Here is a 26,681-nt window from a genome sequence, read left to right on the forward strand (position 1 = left end):
TAATGATGTAATGAAGTATTACAAAATATATGATTTAAAGGTCACATTGAAGAATGTGACCTTTAAATCATATGTTTCATTTAAGAAATATATTTTAGAAAATTGTAAAAGAAATAAATCAAATGCAAATTCAATAAGAGAAAACATTATAAATTATCGAGGTTAATTATAATTCAGATAGCAATGAGATGAGAAAAACAAAAAGCAAAAAATTTTCAACTCACTTTTCTAAAGCATGGAATTGTTCATCATGGAAAGATAAAGCTGAAAAAAAAAATATATTTTTTATGCATTTAATTTTTTAAGAGAAAATTACAACAAAAGATTATTTCCTGACTACTTTTTTTTATAAAAATAACTGTAAATTTTTTTCGCTTGATAAATAAGGTAGTATATCTTAATCATTCAAAATATAATGGAACATAAGTAACTAATAACTCATTTTTAAAATTGGAAAAACATGCATTGGCATACTATTAAAAATAAAAGAAATGGAAAACTCACATGAAATATACTTGTTCTTTAATGATAAAATTTTTGTCTAAATATCAAGGCATCTTTAGTACAAATATAGAATTGCATAATATACAAATAACAGATTCTAAACATAGCCACAATAGCTTCGGTGAAGTAATGTTCAACAAATTCCTTATTTTATTTATATAGAAAAAACACATAAATATATATATACATAATTACCAGGAGACTTGAAAAATTGTGCTGGTTTACTAGTAAACCAGCACAAATCTCATTAGGCAGATTTCAGCCTGGGTAGTACTGTACCATGGTTGTCTAATACATCATAGTCATGTGTTTAACCAAGGATCTGGTCAATTTGTAAGTTTTTGTAAATGCTATAGCTAATTTCTAACTGTATCACTCCCACTGCTGAAGCAAATATAATAGTTACTTATATAATAGCATTTATGTTTATCAATTTGTGAAAAAAATACATATATAAATGATGTATGAATTTTTTTCATATATTTCAAATATATTTTTTCGTAATAATAATTTATTATTATTCTTTATTAATGATACTATTTTTTACTATGTTTTCAATTTAAACACTTATAACACTTCTTGAATCACTTTTGTGGGAAAAAAAAATTGGAACAATTTTCTCTCTTCCATTATAAATAAACATGAAAAACACTGATAAAAAAATCATTCGGTCTATTAATATAACTATATTAGTGCACTCCTAAATTCTGATTGGCTTTGAAACATTGTCAGATGGACTTGACAGTGATGTCATATGACATGGGCAACTCAAAAACAACTGAAAAACAAAATAAAGAATCATTTGGGGAAAATAAATACTTTTTCAACTTTTCAATATCCACAGATTAAAAGTTATTTAGAAATTTTAATATCTTATTAATTGCATAATACCTTTTGCATATTCCATTACTGAGTAAAAAATAAGCTATTACTGCTTCCACTGTAAACTATCTATTTTAGGTTGCCATGTATTGATTAACTGGTTGCCTTGTAGTATGGCTAAGTGTTGTCTAAAAATAAAATTATGCCAAAAACTATTTAAAGCATGAAAGGAATTGGCATTATGAAAATATAATTGATGATTAAATTTAAATTCCCATTTTGATTTTTTTATTCTGCTAAATAAATTAGGAAAATTAGCAGACTGAAAAAGTACTCACTCTTGTAAAGGAGACTAGACCATCAAAACAAAGACTCTCTTAAGGAAGCTCCGAAACTGTTCAGTCTATGAAAAGCTTCCTGTGAGGATAGATACAGAGAAAGTGTGTAGGATAAAAAGCTTAGCTGAAGATGGAAAAGTCAGGATTTAAACACATAAATTACTAAGGAATTTTATAGGATTTATGAAGAAGAAATTTTTCAATACATGCATTTTCTCAGGAAGGGATAAAACAAGCTTTTATCCCTTCCTGAAAACATTTTTCAGGAAGGGATAAAACAAGCAAACTGGAAATTGTGTAAGAATGTGATTAGCAATGACACAAGAACTACATTTTTTGTTTAGGGAATGGTGAATGAATGGATCGACCGCATTAAGAGTTGGTCAAAAGCGCTTTGTCAATGAATGAATTCAAGGAAAAGTGTCATAAATTCTGTATGAATAATGGTTAGTGTAAACTTTTTGTGATGATTCTTTGTACTCCATAGAAATGCTATACAGGTAATTCTCTTTTTACACGATTTCAAAATAACATGGTTTAGAAAACAAAAGCAATTCTATTTTTGCACAGTATATTTTGATTTAACATGGTTCAAATGGCCTTATTTTTAAATTTTCAGTTTGAATTCAGTTCTGTTAAAAAGGATATTTCCCTTATAATTATCATTTTGTAGAATGGTACATATGTACTTCAACTTGAATTTTGGGAACCTCCTCGATGTTTTAAATATCAGGAATTACTCTACACTAAAGAATGTGGACAACTGTGGTGACAACAAAAAAAATCTATTTTTGTAATTACGATTCCACAAAGTTAAGCCAACAGATGATCCATTATATTCACTTGCCATTGGTTTCAGGAAGCACAAGGGTGCTATGCTGATTCCTCAAAGTTAAGTCTGTTACAGGAGGCCCGCATATAAAAAGCTGCTTGGAAGGAGTTAAGCTGTTTGCTAAACAAATATTTCTTGTTTACAATTCAAAATGTTTGCATGTCTTGTGTTTTGTCCATGAAAGTTTTGTTCATGCAATAATTATACAGGTATGTATTAACTTTTGAAGAAGGAAAAGGCCCTGGTGATGTGGATAGAAGATTGTTCACAAAAAGGAATACCTTTAGACAGAAATGTCATCAAACAGAAAGCATTATTATTGTACAAACAGATTCAGAAAAAGGAGCCAATATCAAACAACAATTGTGATTTTTCTGAAAGCACAGGTTGGCTTACAAAATTTCTCAAAAGATATGCACTTCATAATGTAAAAATAAAAGATGAAGCTGCATTTGTAGGTGCATCGGCAGCTAGGGAATTTCTTTCAAAACTGTCCAAAATTGTTGAAAATGGTGGCTACACCCTGATCAAGTTTGGAACACAGATGAGACTGGCCTTTGTTGGAAAAAATTCCAAGTAGAACTTATATAGCAAAATCACAAAAGTGTTGGTAACTTTAAAACAGCTAAGGGTCGTGTAACTCCATTATTTTGCAGCAATGCTTCAGATTGGATATTAAAACCATTAATCAGTCCCTAAGACCATGGCCAATGAAAGGTGTGGATTTTACCAAGTTACCAGTGCACTGGAAGACAAACAAAAAAAGTTGAGTTACAAAAGAAATTTTTAATGAATTGTTCCAAAAGTTAAACATTATTTGATGGAAAAAAATCTGGACTTTAAAAGTTTTATTGATTATAGACAATGCACCTGGCCATCCTGTTTTAGAACACCCCGAATGTGGAATTTTGTTTTTTGCCACTTAATACAACTACTAGACCAGGGTGTGATCGCTACCTTCAAAACTTACTACATAAGAAGAACATTCCAATACATTTTTGATAAACTAGATAAGGATAATTTACTGACAGTTATTGATTTATGGAAGAAATTTTCTATTTTGGATTGCAAACTTGTTAAGTTGGCTTTATCAGAATTGAAACCATCAACTTTAAATGCATGCTGGAAAACTACTTGGCTAGAATGTGTGAAATAGAAAAACTCTATATATTTGCATACAACTGAATATTCGAATATCATCAGATTAACATATGCAGTTGGCAGAGAAGGATTTGATGACTTTTCGTCTGCAGAGATTGAAGAATTGATAGTTGACAATTCTGTTAGTGACGATGAAATAATAGAAGCTGTCCTTGAGAATCGTGATTAAAAAGAAAAAAGTGATGATGACGAGATTCCACTCACTGCAGGAATTAATTCAAGAAAAGCTTCAAATGCTAGTAAATTGCAAAGTCATTTTCTTACACATGATCCAAATATATGAAAAGATAAAGGGTTACTACAATTTGAAGATTGCATTATATCGAAACCGCATTGTATAAGCACTACATTATATGAGAGTTACCAGTATATGTATTTGTGTGTGTGTGTGTATGTGTATATATATATATATCGGGGGGGGGGGGGGGGGGGGGATATTCTGGGTGTGCTAGATGTGCAGTGCACATCCACAGAATAGCAATACCACCGATATTATATTTTTGCATTTATTCTTGTTAAAGACTCCTCCAATTTTTCCTGGCATTGAGTAATTCCTAAAATTAAACACAATACATTAATGATTCATGAAGACACATCACAGCATTATTAGCTGTGATGCAGCAAAAATACGGACACCTTTGAGCCCTTTGAACAAACATAGATGGTGAAGCAGGTCACATTCTTAGTAGTCCAGTGGTTTTACAAGTCCCAGAAGGCAAGTCGGATGTGGGCTGAGGCAATAGCACCCAGAAGTCATCGGTGGCTGTGATTGGTTATTTTGTGAAGGTTCAATGTTGACATGCACAAATGCACAACGTTCACTTGAACGTTGTGCATTTATTGAGTTGCTGTTTTTTGTTTTCTGAGTTTCATCTCTTTTACATATGTAAAGTGTGAACTCACATGTTTGACATTGACATAGACAAGTTTTTACTATATATAACTTTTTGCTCATATTTACAATAGGAAATAGTGTTGACGATGTACTGAATGTCCCATTTTCTGCCAGAGCTTTAGTGGATTGTATGATTATAGTCGAATGAGGTTGGAACTTGTGTATAATAAGTATGTGAAACAAGTTATTTCAGCCTTTCTTTGGTTCCGTCCAGAAAAATAATAATTTCCCAAGTGATTACTTCTTATGATTTTTGTGCGCATTATATGGCTGTATTTAAAAATCAAATCAAAATTTAAATTATCCATGTTTCAATCTAGTATTTACCAATGATAATGTAATCTCACTACAAAGCATAAATCCTTTGAGCTTCTCACATAAATGGCATGTAAGAAGCATAACTATTGTTCATTTGACATTTATGCTTTCCATATTGAAAATTATATTAGTTGATAAATTAAAGTATTCAAAGTTGTCCTACAATTAATTGCAAAGGCCCAATTAAGATGAATATGCTATGTGCTCTTAAAACTTTCATACATCAATAAAAATGCAATCATAAGGTCAAATCGAAATGAATTTTGCAGTGCAGGTTGCATAAGCCACATGACAGCATACCCAACCAAAATGGGCATGCGATACCACTGACATATAATATATTGTAAAACTCGACGTAGCTTCGAAATACCAAAGCACTTTACATCGATTTTTACAGAGGTCAAGTCCCATGAGAATGTTACAAAAATAACCTTGTTTGTCTCTATGTTTTATGCTAAATATTATTGTAAATAACCCTATGGGAATTAACTGTACTTACTGCTTTAATAAAAATTTCTAGAATGTCAAAAAAAAAAAAAAAAAGGCAATGCTTTGCTGCCGGAACTTTGTATAATAGTTCTATCTAAGAGCATAAGAAAGTTGTTTACGATTTTAGTGTGTGAGAAAGTTGCTTATGAGCTCTGCATATAAACACCTTAAAAGTTATTGTCAAAGAGATCAGCAAGCTTCAGACAAGTTTCCGCTGCCCGACAAGATAGGATTAAAGGAGTGCATGGAAGAGAAGAAAGAATGGGTAGGTCTTAACAGAACAAGGAGACGTGCTGAATTCTTCGAGGGTTACAAACCTTCGTGCAGTCCTGGAGAACAGGAAATAAAAAGGGACTGAGAGAGTTATCGGGAGCTTGGTAGTCATCGTCGTTGGCAGTTAGAGACAGAAATACCAGGAGTAGAATCCAGAGGACCAGACGTTATGGCGAGCCCATGCCAGAGGAGAAAATTGGGAATGATGAGAGAACAGCTGATGTAAATACCTGAGCCAAGTGTCAGTTGGATGTCATTTACCACGGGAGGTCAACTGAAGCCAATAACTGCAGAGCAAACTTCAAGCACCGGAGAATTTGCCCGTATGCTGCTGAAACCTTTTGTCTGAGCTATTCAAGTACTGCAGATTGCAATCCAAAGTCTGCCAAATCCCCGTTGAGAAGCCGCTGAAGAAGACACTCCAGAAGGAAGCCAAAGACTTGAAATGAAAGAAAAGGCATAGGGACTTTAGTGCAAGACCTTTGATTGAGTGTGACAAAGAGCCTCTCTACGTTTGTTCCAAAAACTTCATTTCCTTTTATAATCGAGGAGATATGTTATAGATGGCCTGATAAAGAATTAAGTTAATAGTAACAAGAAGTGTCCATAAGAGAGTCATTTAGCATGTTAATAATTGGCATAAGATTTGTGAAATAATTTGGCAAAGTTAGCTAACCTCTTTGTGATTAAATTACAGTTCCAATAATTTGATTTAATAAGGAGAGAAGTAATTGAGTATTATATTGTAAAGTTATTTAATATTGAAAGGGGAAGTTTGTTTCTTTATGCTGAAAGTCTAACGGATAGGTAGAGAGAGTAATCTCCCTATTGTTTAATTAATATACTTTGATATTAATGCAAATAAATGTGTTTTATTTATATGCCAATAGAGTCCGGCTGATCATTTAATTTACAATGCACTGTTCCTAAATAAACTCGGACTTGTGAGCGAGAAACAACTAAGGCATTAAAAGCGTAGTTTAAATACTTGAGAACCAAGACTGTTTATGTAAACTTTAGTGAAGGAATTTATGCTAGTAAGAGAGAGAGAGATCTACTGGACGTGTTACTGAGTCTTATGCCGATATAGATACTGGTGGCGTAGTCTTAACAAATAAATTTTCCAGTTTTCAAAGGCATACGACTAGTAAATAAGAAAGGTGGATAAATATAGTACAATAGAATAAGTAAGAAAGGTTACAAAAGCAAAAGCGCACTGCTAATTAGAATAAAGATATTACAATAACGCATTAAACATCAATCGTTACAATATATATAGTGTATATTCCGGTGTATAAGTTGACTTTTCAGCACTGAAAAAAAGTACTACATTTTTTAGGTCTACTTATATGCTGGGTCAAAAATCGATTGCTTTCCAAGAAAAAACCAGTACGTATCATACTCTGTTAAATTTATTAGCAATATACAAAACGGGTAAATAAGTAAAAATATTTCAACTTATATCAAATTTATTTACAGAAAAAATTATTTACAGGCTATATAATTCTTTATTTACAAAAGAAAATAGGTAGGTAACTACATAATTAAAATTTAATTTTCACTCTCTGAATGTATGAAAAGTTCATTGTACTCTGGTTCTGTAATTTCTTCTGGTATATCGTCATATCAATTGTATTCGTTTTCTCCATCAGATTTAGCATCGATTTCAAAGCAAATAAACTAATATTATTTCTCGTTATAATGAGTCCATTTTGGCAATTTTCTTGAACCCAATCCGCAACATTATTTTCCAAAAGGCCACTTACAAATTCCTTTCCGTAATGCGCACTTATTTTTTGGCATTTTCATTATTAAAGTTTCATTTTTCTCCAATCGTGAACTAGTTTTTCGTTTACTCCGAACTTTCCTTTTGCAGATTTAATCACTTTGCACTTAAAACTCGCGTCATATTTCATTCTTTTAAAAGGAGCCATTGCTCTTCAGTTCACTATTGGTCAACTGGTCAATACAAAATAAAATTTCTTTTGACAACTAGGTATTTTATATCTTTTGCTAAAACAAAGAATGGAAGGACTAAAAAGGCACTTATGATCCTAGTGGTTGACACCTGTATAAAAATTTTACTTAAAAACTGTCATAATTTTTATTTTTAAAGAAAATTTTTGAGTCGACTTATATGACGAGTATACTATAAAAACTCAAAAAATTCCAATTTTGACTTAGACACCAGGTCAACTTGTACGCGGGAATATACGGTAAATATAATTTAAATTTAAAAAAAAAAAAGGCCACTCTAGAGATGCTGATAGGTCAATATTACAGATTAGTCTTAGCACCACCATTGTGCAATGGGATTTTCATACTCTCGTTCCACTCCTGTGGAATCTTTCCTGTTCTGAGACACAAATTATGTTGCCTTGTTAGAGGAACTGCCAGTTCAGCTGAATCCTCTTTTAGCATCCATGCTGATATCCCATCAGCACCTATTGCTGAATTCTCATTCAGATTGTTGAGCAGCTCTAGTATCTCTTCCTCATGTAAAATAATGTCAGTTGTTATGTTATCTTGTTACTTATTTGTCTTTAATATCTGCTGTTGTGCTTTTATGTTACCTTTACTCTTTTGCCATCATCATTTCTGTGTTTATTTTACTTCTACTCTGCTAAATCTTTCTGTTAAGTACTTTTTACCTTGTTCTAACTTAAGCCGATTAATTTATTCGCCGCTTATGATCCTTTATACCTGCTACAAGTGTTAGCAAAAACGCCTCTAGAATAGGCAACTCACGGTTACAGTTAATTATTTCCCACATGACACAATTCAAGGAAAATTTATATTGTTTTTCAACTGCGCCACCCTGAATTAAATTTATAGTACAGGAAGGTTAGTTATAAGACTTATAGAATAGATCACCTTCAAAAATAATACAGTAGTATCTCGCTAATACGAACTAATAAAATCTGTGATTGTTCAGATTAGCTAAAAGTCGAGATTAGCAAATTTCCCCCCAAGATACAACAATAACTAGTGTTTAAGACAAAAATAATCAGATTCTAATAGTACCTCAGTAATTCTGTAAATAAATGAAGTTACTGATAGAAAAAAAAAGCTACTATACTGTAATGTAAAACTTAAAAAGTAATACTAGTTTATTTTAGTAAAAAAATTAGTTTGTATATATCTGTATTGTTGAGGATTTTGATTTAATAAAATTGTATAGTTCAGTACACAACTTAATTTGCATAAAAAATATCATTTTCTTGTACACAACACAAAAAAAAAGTTTCACAAAATAACACACGGAAAGTTTTTTTTTATTTCTTTGTAAAAAAAGTCATTGATTTTCTTTTGCTTCTTGGAAGCTGAACTTTTTTCGAATGCTTCTCCTTGGAGCTGCATTAGCAATAAAATTTTGTGGAAAGGTGTATCATTCTGCTTAACCCATTCTATACATATATTAAAACTATCAACCGCCTCTTCATTTTTCACTTTTTTTTTCTTTGAGTTCTTTATCGTCATCATCGTCTTCTAATTCATTATGTATCGTCATATTTATAATTTCAGCATCTGATTTGATTTCATATTCACTTTTGGTTCTATCTGTAATCCTTAACATCTGTTTGTGAAATATCAACATCTGGATTTATATTTTTAACCAAATTATGCACGTTTTGAATTTCCTCTTTTTTGTGTATCACCATAGTTATCTTGGTAAATTCCAGAAGTCCACAGTTTTTTCCATGATGCTTGAATTGCTTCAGATTCAAGGCTTTTCAAGCATCAGCAACCAAGAATGCTACATCCTACAAATTTCTATTTTTTATTGATGTGGTAATGTCATAATTTTAGGAAATTACATTTAAAAGCAGGTCTTTACAATCTTGTAATTTAATGGATTGTATTATATTCTGATCCATTGTTTGCAACAATGGAGTATAGTTTGGAGGCAAAATAATAGTACATAAAATAATAATACGTAATAAATAAAACTTTTTTTCCCTTTCTAAGTGCAGTTCGTATTACTGGAGGGTTCGGACTAAAGAGGTAGTTTTACAATCAGCATTTCTCCTTTAAAATACAGCAATTTACAATTTTGTTCTTTCCACATGATTTATGACTTCTGTAAAAATCGATGTTGGAAAGTTTTAATAAAAATTCACTGCATCAAACTTTATAAAGGTCCATTCTTTCTCAAAAAAAAAAAAAAAAAGGACACAAATGTAGATTTTTTTCTTGTTTAGTCACTGCTCGTTCTCTGGAGAGGACACAACACAGTCTAGTTTTCTTGCCCTGACTTTAAAATTTATCCTGTTTGAATGTACCCTTTCTAAGAAACTGATTTGACATTTTAGTCCTGGGAATATCCATCTCTCCATACTCCAGTTGTTAACTTTCAATCTCACCGTGTGTCTTTCACTTTCATCAGTTTTATCATGTCCTTCCTCATTCTATTACTATAATAATTTCTCCACACATGATTTCTCCTGTGTGTAATAAAAGCATGTGGCTTTTCACAAACTTGACGGTGAGGACATCTGTTGCTGATTATTTCTTCTTTCTCAATAGTATGCACCCCAAATTTGTTATCATTGTCTTCCTTAACTGGTTTTTCTCTTCTTGTAGACAGTCTGTTATTTTGACACTCAGGATTAAACATGCTCCATTTAATGTTTTGTGATGGTAAACAACTTCTACTGAGGAATCAGATATGGGGCTAGTCTGGTCAATGTGACACACATCTCTTTCTTTTGCTTGTTTATCACTTCTATTATTGCTGTTGTTCACTTGTTCCCTTCTAGTATTAGTTTTTTTTGTCTGAATTTTCTATGTGTGTTGCCCCCTCTACTCGACTGTTTAACTCCCATCAGGGAAACTTCTTTAGTGCCAAAATTGCAGAAAAATTTGTATCTTTCTAAATAGTCAGTTCCTAATATCCCCTAAATGCTCGGGTGAGATGTCTTTGTGAGAATTAATAAATCTTGAGAGACGCTCAGGCAAAATTCAGGCAACCTCATACAGACTCTCATCTTTCTCAGAGTATACACTGTGGGATTCGAAATTCCTGTCAATTTGTTCGGTCTCCTTAGCTTAGTCACGCAATTCGAACCACGGGAGCTTATTTTTTTCAAAATATGTCCCGTTATTACGGATACCTGGGAACCAGTGTCCAGCAGAACATTACAAGGTACTCCTTTAATTTCAGCTCAAATTATCGTCATGGATTTCGTAGGCAGTTCACTGATTTCCTTCCTTATTTTCCTTGGTCTGTTTACAGGATAGCAGCGAGTAAACACATCAGACTTGTACCACGTATCTCTAGTGGAGGCTCTCTCCTATTTCTGAAGCAGTTCCGAGCAATATACTCATATCTGTTACAAATGTAACACTGGGGAGGAGGGGGCTCTGTCATCTGCTCTTTACCCCTCATTATTCTCTCGTCCCTGATATGGTGTCTTTGGAGTCTTTAGCTTTGAGTTTTGCCAGTTATTATTATGGGCAACTCTAAGGAGACTCATCGAGGGAAGCCCTAAACATCATTTCCTCTGAATTAATCTTATAGAAACCCTTCAGTAATTTGAATGTTCTCAATCATATCGCCCCTCTTCTACCTATCAATCAATGTCTGCAACCCACAAATCTTCAACCTGTTCACCTGTTCTCATAAGGTTCATTCCATAGACCTGCTATCATCTTGTTCATTCGCTTCTGGATCCTCTCTACCTCCTCCCCATCAAGAAGAAACCCTGGGGCCCAGTAGTCAAGATGGTGTCTTATCAAGGCTCGATACAGAGGAACAATAACTTGCATGTCTCTGCTCTTCAAAGTATTCTTCAGTAACCAAGTGATTTGATGAGCTGATTTAGCCACTATTGCAATGTACCCCTAAACTTGAACTCCCTATCCACCTATACCCCCAAATCCCTGGCTTCGTCAAACTCCTGGAGTACAGTTCCACCAATGTGGTATACTGCTGCTAATCTTTTCACCTCAAAATGCATAACCTTACACTTTGCCACATTAAATTGACATCCATTCTCCTTAGCCCAGTCCCCGAATCTATCCAAATCATCTTGCAAAATTTGTGCATTCACAATTGCTCTACCCAACTTTGCATCGTTAGCAAACAAATGAATAGTTCCTCTCAGATCCTTTCTGATATTATTAATGAAATTAAATAGTAGTGGTCCAAGAACAGAACCATGCGGCACACCACCAGTCACAGGCCATCATTTGGAATCCATTCCTGAATAAACTACTCTCTGACATCTCTACGTCAACGACCCTCCTATCCATCTGACCATATGCTGCAGTTTGCTGATTAGAATTCCATGTGGTATCCTGTCAAAGGCCTTAGCAAGGTCCAGCAGTATGACTGTAAACCCATTACCCTTATCCAGCTCAGTCGTCACTGTGTTATAAAACGTGAGCAACTTAATGAGGCATGATCTACCCTTCACAAAACCATACTGTCTCCCCCCCCCCATAGAGTATTCCGTTATCATCTATCCATTCCTGTATTCTTCTCTTGACGACTTTCTCCAAAATTCTGACAACAACTCCTGATATGCTGATCGGTCGATAATTTGCAACAGCAGTTTTGGAACTTCCCTTATGCAGTGGAATTATTTTCCCCTCTTTCCATCCCCTCAGGACTAACCCAGACCCGAGACTCAAATTAAATAAAATGGTCAAGGGCAACGACAATTCTTTTGCCTCTTCACGTAAGACCCGAGCTGGTATACCACCCAAATCCACAGATGTATTCACATTGAGGTTTTGTAATATACTATTCACCTCCATTTCATTCACCTCAATTCCCGTATAATGTGTTGGATCTTTCATTCCTGCAATATCACCACCTGAATGATATACTCTTGCAAAGTACTCGCTCAGTAATTCCACTATATCAACTAATTCGGTTACCTTCCTACCATCGACATTCCTTAAACTCATTCTGCTGTATACATTTTTTTCTTTTACTTGCAGCATATTGAAAAAACTGTTTGGGATTCTCTTTAGCTTGCGTGGCTAATTTCCTTTCATAATCAGCTTTTGCTTTCATTACAACACTCATTACCTTTCTGGCCTGTGCTTTATACTGTTTGTGTGCCTGCAGGTCACCTTTCTCCTTAAATTAACTGTACAGTTGTTTGTTTTTTTGCAGCTCAAGCTTAATGGAGTTATTCATCCATTTAACTCCTACTTAAATTACTATCTGGACTCTAGGTATACAGTCAACTATTCTCCGTCAAACACTCCTTTACCACTTACCATGCACTATCAACCTTGCAGTTTTACATGCCATGGCACTGAACCAAGCAATCTCCTGAGCTTGTCATATTCACCAGCTCGGTACTTCCACATGTACCCTTTGAAAATTCCACACATTTGGCCGCCTCCCAGGTCAAAACCTTATGGTCAATCTCACCAATTGGTGGTAAAGTGGTAATATTCGTTACAGTCAAATTCTCAGATGCCATTACTAGGTCAAGCACTCTTGAACCCCTAGTATATTAATAACTGCATAAAATCCAATTCCTTCCTCCCATGTGTCCTCTTCTCCTTCCAATCAATGTTACCATAGTTGAAATCCCCCCTAATAATTACCCTCCTTCCACTCATTGCATCTATTTGTCTATGCGTACTATCTCCACCATCTATTCCATCACCTGGTCCATAGCAGCACCCACTTGCATATTTTGTTCCACCAGTCTCAATCTCACACCAAATAGCCTCAAATATGCTCTCTTCACTATCCTGCAGTTCAACTTCAATTCTCTTTGGCTGCAGTTCATCAGCTATCATCAATAACACCCCCCCCCCCATTCTTTTCTCTCTGTCCCTCCTGAATACACTATACCCTTCACATTCTATCCCACTAGCTATATCATCTTCTGTCAGCCATGTCTCACTAATGCCAATAACCTGTGGCCAGGAAGAGCCAACCAAGGCCAACCCCCCCCCCCTTAACAGTTCTAGTTTATCTGATTCTGCACATCCACTTTCACTTCATTCAGCAACGCTTTTTCCAGTCTCCACACACCAAATCCATTCAGATAAAATCCATCCATTTTATATAAGCCCTTTCGCCCATCAAACTCACTCCACACCACTCCTCATACATAACCTGCACATAAAGTCATTTGCAATTAAGGCCCTTCTTCTCAACTCTTCTCTGTCATACTGTGGCAACAGACTCACTAAATTAACTCTCTCACTCTTTTCTTTTGCTACCTCTAGTAATTCCTTCAAGTCTTCTCTCATAGCAAATTTATCTCCTTTCAAATCATTCATTCCTGCCACTACTATCACTTCCTTCACCCTCTGCTTTTACACTCTAATAGCCTCACATCCTTAATTTTTGCACCCGGCATGTACAATTTTATCGAACACTCATCTATTACACCTCTTACAAGTGAATCACTGTACAACACCCGTTCCTTCATTTTCCTTTCACTACCAATCATGCTCTCATTTTTCTTATCACACCCTCGCTTCCTTCCGTTAGCTGATGCACTTGGTAAGCAATTTTGTAATTGCTCCAGCTGCTGCTTCGCCCTATGTATCACTCCATGCAATCTCCCTCATTGCAACTGACTTCTCATTTTTTTTTATCACTCAAACTATTCTCACGCTCTGTACTTTTACTTTCACTCTCAACCTCAACACCGTTCTCAATACTATCTGGCTCTACTTCACAAATTTCTATCATATCACTGCGTTCTATCGCATTATGGCTTTCATTCATTAACTCAATATTGTGACCAGAGACACACTTCAAATCCTCACATTCCTGACACTTTTGACACACTTTCCCACCACCACAATTTTCGAACCAAACTCCTGCCACTCTCAGGAAAGCATACATTCCGCAGATGTTACATTGAACAAAATCCCTTGGGTTAAATTTATTCAACAAAGAAGGCGATTTGGACGGCACTGTTTTTTTTCTTATTGGTGCCATGTGCTACGCTACATATGTATCTTATCAAAATACTAATTAACACTAATTGAAAAGAAACTTTTTATGCTAAACAGATTAACTCTGTAATATACTATAATTCGAGCACAGCTGTTAATTAATAACATTATTTTTTTAAAACTAAATTACTTATCTTTCGCAGCTCTTCAGACGTAGGCCTACCAACAACTTGCTTCCAAGATATAATTCAGTTATATCTTATAACTGAATCAAGCTGTTCAATCAAAGGCTGATATAGTCTTTCATTCTCCTGTTTACTAAACAAATGCAACTCCCCCGTGTCAGCGGAGTCTACTAACTATGGAATGGTTAGTCTTTCGTCCTCTAATTTGTTAACATCATATGAATTGTCTCGGTCCTCATTTTTCTCCCTTTGATCTTTATTGGACCTGCCCTTTGAAATATCCTTCTCGTGCTTAGCATCACAGTTAGAATCATTTTCCCTCTTTATAGCATGTACTTGACTGGTGTTAGAGGTGGGATTGGAGGTCATCTAGCCTCTCCTTTCATTCTTTTACTGCAAGGTAGCACTCTTCTAGATTCCTAATCTTTTTTTTTTTTTGTATGCAGTCTCCTTAAACTCTTCTCGTATTCCTAACCTATGAATTGTTGGAATATAGCCCAGTCAAGATGTGGTTTTTCTACCATCGACACGCTTAGACTATTTGCCAGGTTTAATAACCGATTGTAAAAGTCTGAGACAGTCTCCTTCCTTTCCTGAATGCATTTTTGTATTTATCATAAGTTAGAACTCATGTTTTGTGCTTTGGAAAACTGGGAAATCAGGGTGTCCTTGAACTTAGTGTATTCTAAAGTGTCTCGGAGAGTAAGAGACAAATGCAAAAAGTTCTTGGCCTTTCCGACCAGTTTATTCTGCAGCAGAATCAGAAGTTCAAAGTCTGACCAGTTTCCTAAATTTCTTAACTCTTCAATGAAATTGAAAAAGGAAAAAACATCATCGCTGTTGTCCCCAGAGAACTGTGGGATGATAAGGTGAGGGTTAATCGTTCTGAAAAATTCCATGTCACCCATCGTGGCAGTACTAATAGAGTCAGAGTTTACACTATCCACATTCATGTTTCACAAAAAATTGAAAATTTCTAAATACCGTACACTTCTAACGCCTTGATCTTTATCCAAAACTGTCTCAATCCACAATTGTACAATTTAATTAGTGTGGATTACATCCTGTAGGCTGCGGCATTGTAAAATGTTTTTAGGATAATTATTTTAATATTTTATTTTTGTTTCTTCAATATCATTGTCATGCCCTTTATATTATTCTTTCTTTAGTCTTTATCCTTACTATGTCTACTTTACTTCTACTCTGTTAAGTACTCTTTACCTTGTTCTAACTTAAGCCGATTAATTTAATCCCCCCGCTTAAGCTCCTTTATACCTTCTACAAGTGTTAGCGCTGATAGCGAAAAGGCCTCTAAGAACAGGCAACTCACGGTTACATTATAATAAATTTAGTTTAATCCTTTATTCAAGTGTGAGCAAATAAAGTTTGCGCCTGAAAGTATCTTCAGGACTGGGGTAAGATAGTACAACACCAGGCAACTCGTAGCAAAGGTGGATCAAGCTACTATCACTCCTATCTCAGTATCTCCCATAATGTAAAACACATCTCTTTGCGGTTATGTATAATGTTATGCATTAAGGGAAGGGCCACTACCCAGACTAGTTTTGACCTTTATTGAGGTCTCTTCAGTGGGAGCCAGGCCCAAGTGGAGATACTAGCCAGAAGCATTAGCAAGGTCATCTCTACCTATAGGAGTTGCCAAATGGTGTGCCACCTTTTTTTTTAAAATTACTCTGGATTTAGAGAAAGATGTTGGAAGTTTATTTTTCACTTGGTTAGACTATAATAAAATTAGTTTAATCCTTTATCCAAGTGTGAGCAAATAAAGTTTGCACCTGAAAGTATCTTCAGGACTGGAGTAAGGTAGTACAACACCAGGCAACTCGTTGCAAAGGTGGAGCAAGCTAACATCATTCCTATCTCAGTATCTCCCATAATGCAAAACACATCTCCTTGCAGATATGTATAATGTTATGCATTAAGGGAAGGACACTACCCAGACTAGTTTCGACCTTAAAAAAAAAAAAAGGTGGCACACCGTTTGGCAACTCCTATAGGTAGAGATGACCTTGCTAATGCTTCTGCCTGGTATCTCCACTTGGGCCTGGCTCCCACTGAAGAGACCTTAATAAAGGTCGAAACTAGTCTGGCTAGTGGCCCCCTCCCTTAATGCATAACATTATATATATCCGCAAGGAGATATGTTTTGCATTATGGGAGATACTGAGATAGGAGTGATGTTAGCTTGCTCCACCTTTGCGAGTTGCCTGGTGTTGCACTACCTTACCCCAATCCTGAAGATACTTTCAGGTGCAAACTTTATTTGCTCACACTTGGATAAAGGATTAAACTAAATTTATTATAGTCTAACCAAGTGAAAAATAAACTTTCAACTCACGGTTACAGTTAACTATCTCCCATGCAGTATAACTCAGGGAAAATTTATATTGTTTTTTGTCTGCGCCATCCTGAATTAATTTTATAGCACAGGAAGATTAGTTATAATACTTATAGAATAGATCACCTTCAAAAATAATACCTTAAATAGTCAGTTGTGGCAATTTCTCTAATTTAAGCACACAGGTTCAGTTATCTTCGTGAGAGAGTGCATTGGTCAAAAATCAGGCAATAGTTTTAAACAAACAAAACATGTGTATTTTACCTTAAGCACTATACAATCATCTATTATACAATTGAACAATTTCTCTCTGATGCCTATTTAAACTAAAAATTGTATCCTTACAATTTAGACCTGCAATTCACAATGCTTGAATAACTTGCTTTACAAAATCTAGGCAATTACTGGCTGTTACAATCTATATCATTAGCTAACATTTTTCTCAATAAATATACTAGCTAATTTTCAGCCTCAATAATTTCTTATAGCAACTTATACAACTATTTTAAGAAAGCTACGTTCAGCAGACATACAATTCTTAATCACTACCTCAGCGTTAATACAATAGAATATACGCACAAATTTGTAGAAACATATACAATCGTACCAGTTTGAAGATTTCTGGTGGTTCTACTGACTGCTTTCTTTTGGTCCTATTTCCTAGCCTTTGCTAAACAGCTTTTGGCGGTCGTTCTAGTGTAGTCCTCTTCCAGGATTTGTAGCATAGCTCACCTTCGGTTCTGGACTTACTGTTGGTGGCACATATCTGATTGCACGTGGCACGTTCCGCTACTGGAAATACATCTCCATAGAATAATCTGCCTCTCCTGGGTTTTTCCCCATGACTGGGGTCACGATCTAACAAAAATCTCAGAAGTCTCAGTGGGCCAATGAACTGCAGCAAGGCAAAAAAACTCTCCCCCTTCTAGGTTCTCAAGACCTCTTTTATACCATTCAGAAGTTACTTGTTTTAGGGTCGGAAAACCCGAATCTTCTGTAAATAATCACTATTGTCTTGACCTTCAGTTTTTGAGGCAAAAATCTCTACATCTGAATGACCTTTAATACCTTTGTTTTATTTCAAGTTGCCAACATAATCTTGTCTAATCCCCTTAACTTAGGACAAAATTACTTTTAACATTCCTTTACAATATTTTTATAATTTGTGAACAATTTCTATATCATTCTTTTGTTAGTTAGCTTTACAAGTTTACGATCAGCATTTCTCCTTTAAAATACAGTAATTTACAATGTTTTTCTTTTCACGTGATTTATGACTTCTGTAAAAATCGATGTTGGAAATTTTTAATAAAATTTCACCACATCAAATTTTACACTCATATACCTGGGTTTCTCCATCCAGTCAAGAAGTAGCAGTGAGCTCAATACTGCATACATCAGAATGGAGCTTTTAGCAATATAGGCACTCATTAGTTAAACAATCTCTTCTGCATCTGTCATCTGCATTGAAAACAGTTATTCTTTTCACATTCATTCATTCATTCTTCTTCTTCTTCTACTACTTGCAACATAAAAATAGAATTCTTTTGAGTTGTCTTCAGCTTGCAGAGCCAGTTTCTTTTCATACTGAGACTTTTTTTTTTTTTTTATTACTATAATTGTTAACTCTTCTGGCCTGCTCCTTATAACAATATCCTTATGCATCTGGTATTCTTTTGCATCACCTTTTTCTTAAGAATCTCTTGCTAAATAAGACTGCACATCCATTTCACACTAACTATTTATTCTTCAAACTCTTTTAACACATCGCAATGCTTCATCAGTTGGGTATTTTTTAAATGCTTCTCATGTGCTGCTGATATCCTTCCCATCTAGAAAACAACCATCAAACTGAACCTAGCATACTCATCGCTTGGTCAAAATTTCCTACTTCGTAGTTCTGCATTTAACTTTTTTTTTTTATTGAATGAAACATCCATAAAGAGCATGATCACTGTCATCAAATGGAAGTAAAATAATCACATCTTTAAAACAAAACTCCCTCTGACAATATAATTAGATATAACACTCCTTGAAAACTTGAGTTCCTTCTTTTATGTGCTGGTTGAGAAAAATGTCTCACATCAGTTCAATAAATTCAGTTAATTTCTTTTCATGTGATTTCGTTGTTACCTAATCAATCTTCAGGTAATTAAATACACCCATGATGATTACTTGTTTCACACCCATCATGATTATTTTGTGATGCATTTTATTGTGATTAGCAACTGATCCAGTAGGTCTAGGTCTGTAACACTATCCCACTATGTATTTGATCTTGTAAGACTCCACCTTATACCAGATTGCTACAAACTTATTAACACATGGCAAATTATCATTGTTTGTATTGCAGTCATAGCCTTCCACCCTAAATTGACTGAAATCATCTAATATTATTAGCAGCATTTTTCCATCCTTTCCCAAAAATACTGTGCTGTTTACATTCAACGCCAGTTTGTATATCTCCTGATATCCAGGCCTCACTAATGATTACAATCTGAAGCCCGAATGTATTCATAAAACAAACTCTATTCCTCTGTTTCTGATAGTCCTGGAATTTGTGTACAGACATAATAAGTTACTTGCATGCTTTTTTGTAAACTCACTTCTGTAGCCTGCATGATCAAGTTGAATAACATTCATATCTCATGCCTTACTTATGCTGACATTCTAGCACATGCTTAATAAGTCTGAACTGGACAAACACGATCATTCTTTCCTCATAATCATTTACATGATAATGCACATTCCCATTATTAACAAAGTTATATAACATAATCCCACCATTCCTCTGATCATAATCTATTTTCCCCTCTGACTCCCCATGGTAGGTTTCATACCAGTTAACAATTTCTCTAAACTCCTAATACCAAACACATTTCAATAGAGATAATACCTCTTATGCAAATCCCTTAACCCACTCTACACATCCAAATAGTCACAACTATTCTTTCTAGTTCTATGTAGAAAGTATTTATCCCCTGCCAAATCATTCATTCCTACTAGAATTACCATCTCTTTTACTTTTTTTTTTTTTGCTTTTCAGTTACATTCTTTAAATGTTCTGTTTTGATACATGTTTTAGTAGTCACATGGCCATCAATCAGATGTTTTATGATTGAATTTCCATATTCTATAATATCCTAATTTTCATAAATGATTTTTGCCTACCTGTTTATTGTTATATTAAATCTTACCTGAATCGGTGCTCTTTTTTTTTTGTTTCTTCTTTTGCTGCTTATCCTTCTTGTTCTGATACCTGTCTAATCACTCCTCTCTCTCTCTCTCTTTCGTCATCCATCTAATAATTTGTTTAGTCTAGATATTTCAAAGTTAACAGAAATAGTTAACTTTTTCTGTTAACTAAGTTAACCTGATTAATTTCTGAAATGGCATAATTCTGTTCGTTGGAGCAAGCCACCATGTTAACAATTTCATTAGCATCCATCTTTGTTGTTATTGCTGCTTGATTGTTCTTGCGATGTCTTAGCATTCTTTTATTGCTACTTTAATATTACAGCATTCCAACAAAATATAGGAAATATATTACTATATAAAATCTAATTATTCAAAGAAATGATCACAATAAAGCAAACAAAAGTCACTAATTTCACAGTGTTAAATACATCATAGCCTGGAATTAGACTATTATGAAATGAATAATGTTATTAGTACATGTAAAAAAATGCAGAATTAATAAGCTCCTATTATGTTTCTTCATTTTACGATGACATCATCAAGGAGAGATTAAAAATTGTCTAACATTAAAAACTGACTTGCATCACATAGCATGTGTTTCCTTTACTACTGCCTTACTATCTTGGCCATCACAGCTGAGTAAGCAACAGAACACAGCATTCGAGTTAAAATAAACAATGGATAGTTGTACAGGTGGACCTCAAGTTACAAACGTAATATGACGTTGAAAATGTGTTTGTAAGCTAGTATTTGTTCATGGTATAGAACTCTTTTTATATCACGGAATTGCTTAATTTTCACTCTTAAGAATGAAAGGTTTCTCTTATAATTAAACTTGGAGGCTTTAGTTATTTTTACCCCTGAGATAATGGTACCAATTCCTCCAAGAGTCCAAACTCCCAAGAACTGAAATTCCAGAATGTGAAAAAAAAGAGACAAATGACTGAAGTTTAAAAAGAGATAGTAGGATAATGCTAGCGAGATTTATTTTTTCACACCATACAGTAAAGGGAAATATTTAATTGTAGTTAAAGTAGAAACCAGGGATAAATTGCATTCCAAAGTAGCACAATAATTCTTGTAATGGTAGGAAGCCAGTTAAATAAAAATCTAAAGATTTCCAATGAAATATATAGAAAAATAAAAACAGTCATGAAATTCTTATCCAGAGGGTGTGGAGGAGACTATTAAGAATATCCAAGAATGACCAATAAGATGGTTTTAGATAGTATAAAGACAGAATGCTCCTTGGAGGCGATTATTGCTAAATAGAAGTTGATGTTATTTGGATATAATGTGAGCTGATGAATCATTGGAAAAGGCTGTTGTGTTGGGGAAGATTGAGGGAATGAGAAGAAGAGGAATTCCACAAATGAGTTGGATGGACAACATAAAAGAACTTACCAACTTGAACTTACAATTACTGAAAGAAAGAACAAGAAGCCGAGTGGGATGAAGAGCCTTTGTTCACAGGATCACCAAGAGCCAAAAACAACTGGATGGCACACAACAACAAAACCATCTACAAAAGACAACCTGTCCTATCATTAGCTGGTGTTTACCAGATTGCTTGTGAATGTAATTTGACATACTTTGGGCAGACAGTCATTCTGTGGGGAAAAAAGAATTAATGAAAACATCAATATTACATTGAACATGTGAAGAATTAAAAGTCTTCTGGTACAGCACAGTACTGACACTAAACATGGTATCTGATGGGATGAAGCCATCTTTTCCACAGAAGTAGTTTTAAACATGCTTTTAAACATGAACAACTTTTCAAAGAAATCTTTGAAAAGATTTCTGCAAAAAAGTTTGTTAGATTCTCATTTTATGTAAATATTAAACATCAAAAATAGTTTTAATATTATTTATTAAAATATAAATTTCTAGCTTGTGGCAACTGTTGTATGTACCTTGTATTCCTTTCTTTGATTTGTTTATTTCTACACACTGATGATATACTGTTATTTTCAGTATGAAATATCTGTACTCTCATTAAACTTAATTACTGTGGTGATTGTATAACTATGCCAGAAGTACCTTTAAAGATTAGATTTATATAGTAAACCTGTACAATTTTTTTTGGTTCAGCTGATACCAAGAAATTAAAAAGGAATTTGCTCAATTATCAAAGAAGCAAGGAAGCCCCAAAGCTATCTTTGGGCTTCCATGCTTCTTAAAATTCTGCTATTTAAGCAATGCAGCTTCAAAATCCTATAAAATATTATTATTATTATTATATGACATCTCCAGGGAGTTCAAAGACTCATCAAGGGAGTTGGAAGTTTATTTTGCACTTGGTTAGACGATAATAAATTTAGTTTAATCCTTTATCCAAATGTGAGCAAAGTTTGCACCTGAAAATATCTTCAGGACTGTAGCAAGGTGGTGCAACTGTTGGCAACTCGGAGCAAAGATGGACCAAGCTCTCATCAGTCCTTGTCTCAGTATCTCCCACCATTCAAAGCACATGTCCTTGCAGACATGTATAATGCTATGCATTGAGGGAAGGGCCAATACTCAGACATCGGTTTCGACCTTTATTGAGGTCTTGTCAGTGGGAGGCAGACCCAAAGGTGGTGACACTAAGTGTCACCACCTCTGGGTCTGCTGTTGCTGTCACCCAGAATTGCACCACCTTGCTACAGTCCTGAAGATATTTTCAGGTGCAAACTTTGTTTGCTCACACTTGGATAAAGGATGAAATTAAATTCATTATAGTCTAACCAAGTGCAAAATAAACTTCCAACATCTTTCTCTAAATCCAGAGTATTGATTCGCAGTCTGTAGTGTTGTTCAGAGTTCCTGATAAGATAAGTTTTATTTTACGTTACCATTGATAAATTAGTTGAATATTATGTAGTTTTGTTTGCTTTGCATATCTTAGTGTGTCTGTTTGTGTGTTTTTGGTGTTTCAATTATTAATTTGATAAAATATGATAGAAGTGAGTATGGCTCCCATAAGAAGGAAAATGGCAGCTAGTAATAATGGTTCGCCATCTTTATTCAATAACTGTAATATAAAGGAGATTATTCAGTGTACTATCTGCGAAATGTATGCTTTGCGGGGTGCGGTTGGAGTATGGTTAGATGATAATAAAGGAGTGAATGTGTGTAGAAAATGTAAGGAAAATGAGGAATTAAAGTGTATTTCAGGTCGTGACTGTGATATTTTTGTCAAACTTCAGAATGAAGAAAATAGTGATATGACAAGAAATGGCGAGTTTGTACCAGAGAATTGTGAGGGCGTGAATGTAGAAAGTGTGAATGATGGTATTAATTCAGAGCAAATTAATGGTTTAACAGGAAATAAAAAAGATGAAATAGATGCAATGAGTGAGATCGTGTTGTTGAGCAGAGCGATACAAAGAGCAAAGCGGCAGCTAGAGCATATGAACAAAAGTCTACTGAGTGTACCAGCCAATAATCAAAAGTATGATATGAAAAATAAAACTATGAGTGTGAACGTAAACAAAATGAAGGAGAGAGTTCTGTATGGAGATTCGTTAGTACAAGGTGTGTTCGTAGAGGATTTGACAAAATCGTACCAACCTGGTGCGACCATCAAGAACGTAACTGAGTCTATTAGACAGCAAAAGGAAAGGGTGAAAGAAATGATTGTTGTAGCAGGTACGAATGATTTGAAAGGAGATAAAATGGAAATGATAGAGGACCTAAATGAATTGTTTGAGGTAGCAAAAGAAAAGAGCGAGAGAGTTAGGATAATTAGTCTTTTGCCGCGGTATGACAGTGAAGTGTTTAAAAGGAGGGCAATAATTGCAAATGACTTTATGTGTGGGTTATATATGACAAGTGTGTGGAATGAGTTAGATATATAAGATGGATGGCTTGCATTTGAATGGATTCGGTGTAAGGAGACTTGAAAACGTGTTGTTGAATGAAGTGGATGTGCACAATCAGGGAAACTAGATTTATTAAGTGGGGGGGGGGAGTAGATATGCAGACCTTAGGCAGGCAGTTGAGTGTATGAATGAGTATAATATGCCCGAGCAAATAAGGACAACAAATCAGAATGGGATAGTTAATATAAGGCATCAAGGTAGGGATGGGGCTAATGGGAGTCTGAAATTCATGTACACTAATGCTAGGAGTATTAGGAACAAGAAGGAAGATTTTTTGGCCATGGTTGGCACTTCCAGACCACAGGTTATTGGCATTAGTGAAACATGGCTGACTGTAGATGATATAGCTGGTGGGATTGAATGTGATGGGTATAGTGTGTTCAGGAATGACAGGAAGAATAAAATGGGGGGGAAATATTGTTCAGGACAGCTGATGAGCTGCAGCCAAGGAGAATAGAAGTTGAATTGCAGGATAGAGAAAAGAGCACATTTGAGGCCATTTGGTGTGAGATTGTGGCTAGCAGAACAAAATATACAATTGGCTGCTGCTATAGATCAGGTGATGGAAAAGATGGTGGAGATAGTACGCTCTAGCAAATAGAAGAAATGAGTGGAAGAAGGGTAATTATTATGGGAGATTTCAACTATGGTCGCATTGATTGGAGTGAGGAGAGGACACAAGGGAGGAAGGAAATGGATTTTATGCGGTTATTAAGTGATAACTATCTGCGACAGCATGTAATGGAAAATACTAGTGGTCAGAGAGTGCTTGACCTAGTAATTGCATCTGAGGATTTGGCTGTAACAAATATGACCACACAGCCACCAATTGGTGAGAGTTATCATAGGGTCTTGACTTGGGAGGTGGCTAAAGGTGTGGTATTTACAATTAACACAGGATACATGTGGAATTATTGGGCTGGTAAGTATGACAAGCTTGGGAGTTTGATTGGTTCAGTGCCATGGCATGTACAACTGCAAGGGCTAGAAGTTAGTGCTTGGGAGGCAGTTAAGAAGTGTTTGCATGGATCAATGGCTGACTGCATACCTAGAGTCCGAATAATAAATCAAGTAGGGGTTAAATAGATGAATAACACCATTAAGCTTGAGCTGCAAAAAAAAGAAACAACTCTGGAGGGAATTTAAGGAGAAAGGTGAAAAGCAGGCACATGAATGGTATAAAGCACAGGCCAGAAGGGTAACGAGTGTGGTAAGAAAAGCAAAAAAGGATTACGAAAGAATGTTGGCCATGTAGGCTAAAGAGAATCCTAAACAGTTTTTTCGATATGTTGCAAGTAAAAGAAAAAATGTATATGGCAGAATGATTTTAAAGAATGCCGATGGTAGGGAGGTAACCGAATTAGTTGATATAGTGGAATTACTGAGCGAGCACTTTGCAAGAATATATCATCCAGGCGGTGACATTGAAGAAACAAATAAACCAGGTAGATTATATGGGAATTGTGGTGAATGAAATGGAGGTGAGTAGTCTATTGCATAACCTCAATGTCAATAGATCTGTGGGATTGGATGGTATACCAGCTCGTGTTGTACGTGAAGCGACTAAAGAATTGTCAGTACCCTTCACCATTTTGTTTAATTTGAGTGTCTCGGGTCTGGGTTAGTCCCGAGGTGGTGGAAAGAGGGGAAAATAGTTCCACTGCATAAAGGAGGTTCCAAGACTGCTGTTGTAAATTACCCACCAATTAGCATATCAGGAATCATTGTCAAGGTCTTGGAGAAATTAGTGAAGAAAAGAATACAGGATTGGATAGATGAAAATGGGATATTGTATGGGGGACAACATGGTTTTGTGAAAGGTAGATCATGCCTCAGTAACTTGCGCACATTTTATAACACAGTGACGGCTGAACTCGATAAGGGAAATGGGTTTACAGTGATTCTACTGGACCTTGCCAAGGCCTTTGACAGATTACCACATGGAACTCTAATCAGTAAACTGGAGCAGATGGGGATGGATATAGGGTTGGTGAGATAGATAGGAGGGTGGTTGATGGAGAGATACCAGAGAGTGATTTATTCAGGAGTTGAGTCCAAAGGACGGCTTGTGACTAGTGGTGTGCCACAGGGCTCTGTTCTTGGACCACTACTTTTCAATTTGTTCATCGATGATATAGGAAAGGATCTGAGAGGAAGTGTTCACTTGTTTGTTGTTGATGCAAAGTTGGGTAGAGCAATTGTGAGTGCACAGGATGTCAAAATTTTACAGGATGATTTGGATAGTTTGGAGGATTGGGCTAGGGAAAATGGATGTCAATTTAATGTGGCAATGTGTAAGGTTATGCATTTTGGGGTGAAAAGAATAGCAGCAGCATATCACATTGGTGGAACCGTACTCCAGGAGATTGATGAAGCCAGGGATTTGGGAGTGTTCGTGGATAGGGAATTGAAGTTTAGGGGGCACATTGCAAAAGTGGCTAAATCAGCTCATCAAATCACTTGGCTTCCGAAAAATACTTTAACAAGCAGAGACAAAAACAAGTTATTGCCCCTCTGTATCAAGCCTTGATAAGACCCCCATCTAGACTACTGTGCCC

At 35.2% G+C, this 26,681-nt stretch overlaps 1 protein-coding gene across 1 annotated transcript in view; it reads right to left on the reverse strand.

Annotated features, from left to right (window-relative positions):
- Positions 1-26,681, reverse strand: part of IKKepsilon (I-kappaB kinase epsilon) — a 406,399-nt gene that overhangs the window by 117,268 nt on the left and 262,450 nt on the right. Inside the window, exon 15 of the mRNA XM_090415707.1 lies at positions 225-264. Within this exon, the coding sequence (XP_090271833.1) occupies positions 225-264 (40 nt within the window). The remainder of the gene's footprint in view (positions 1-224; positions 265-26,681) is intronic.

This window comes from Typopeltis vanoorti, chromosome 1 (genome assembly GCF_054136105.1).
Source record: "Typopeltis vanoorti isolate ZY-2024b chromosome 1, IOZ_Tvanoo_1.0, whole genome shotgun sequence".
NCBI classification, from domain to species: domain Eukaryota; kingdom Metazoa; phylum Arthropoda; class Arachnida; order Uropygi; family Thelyphonidae; genus Typopeltis; species Typopeltis vanoorti.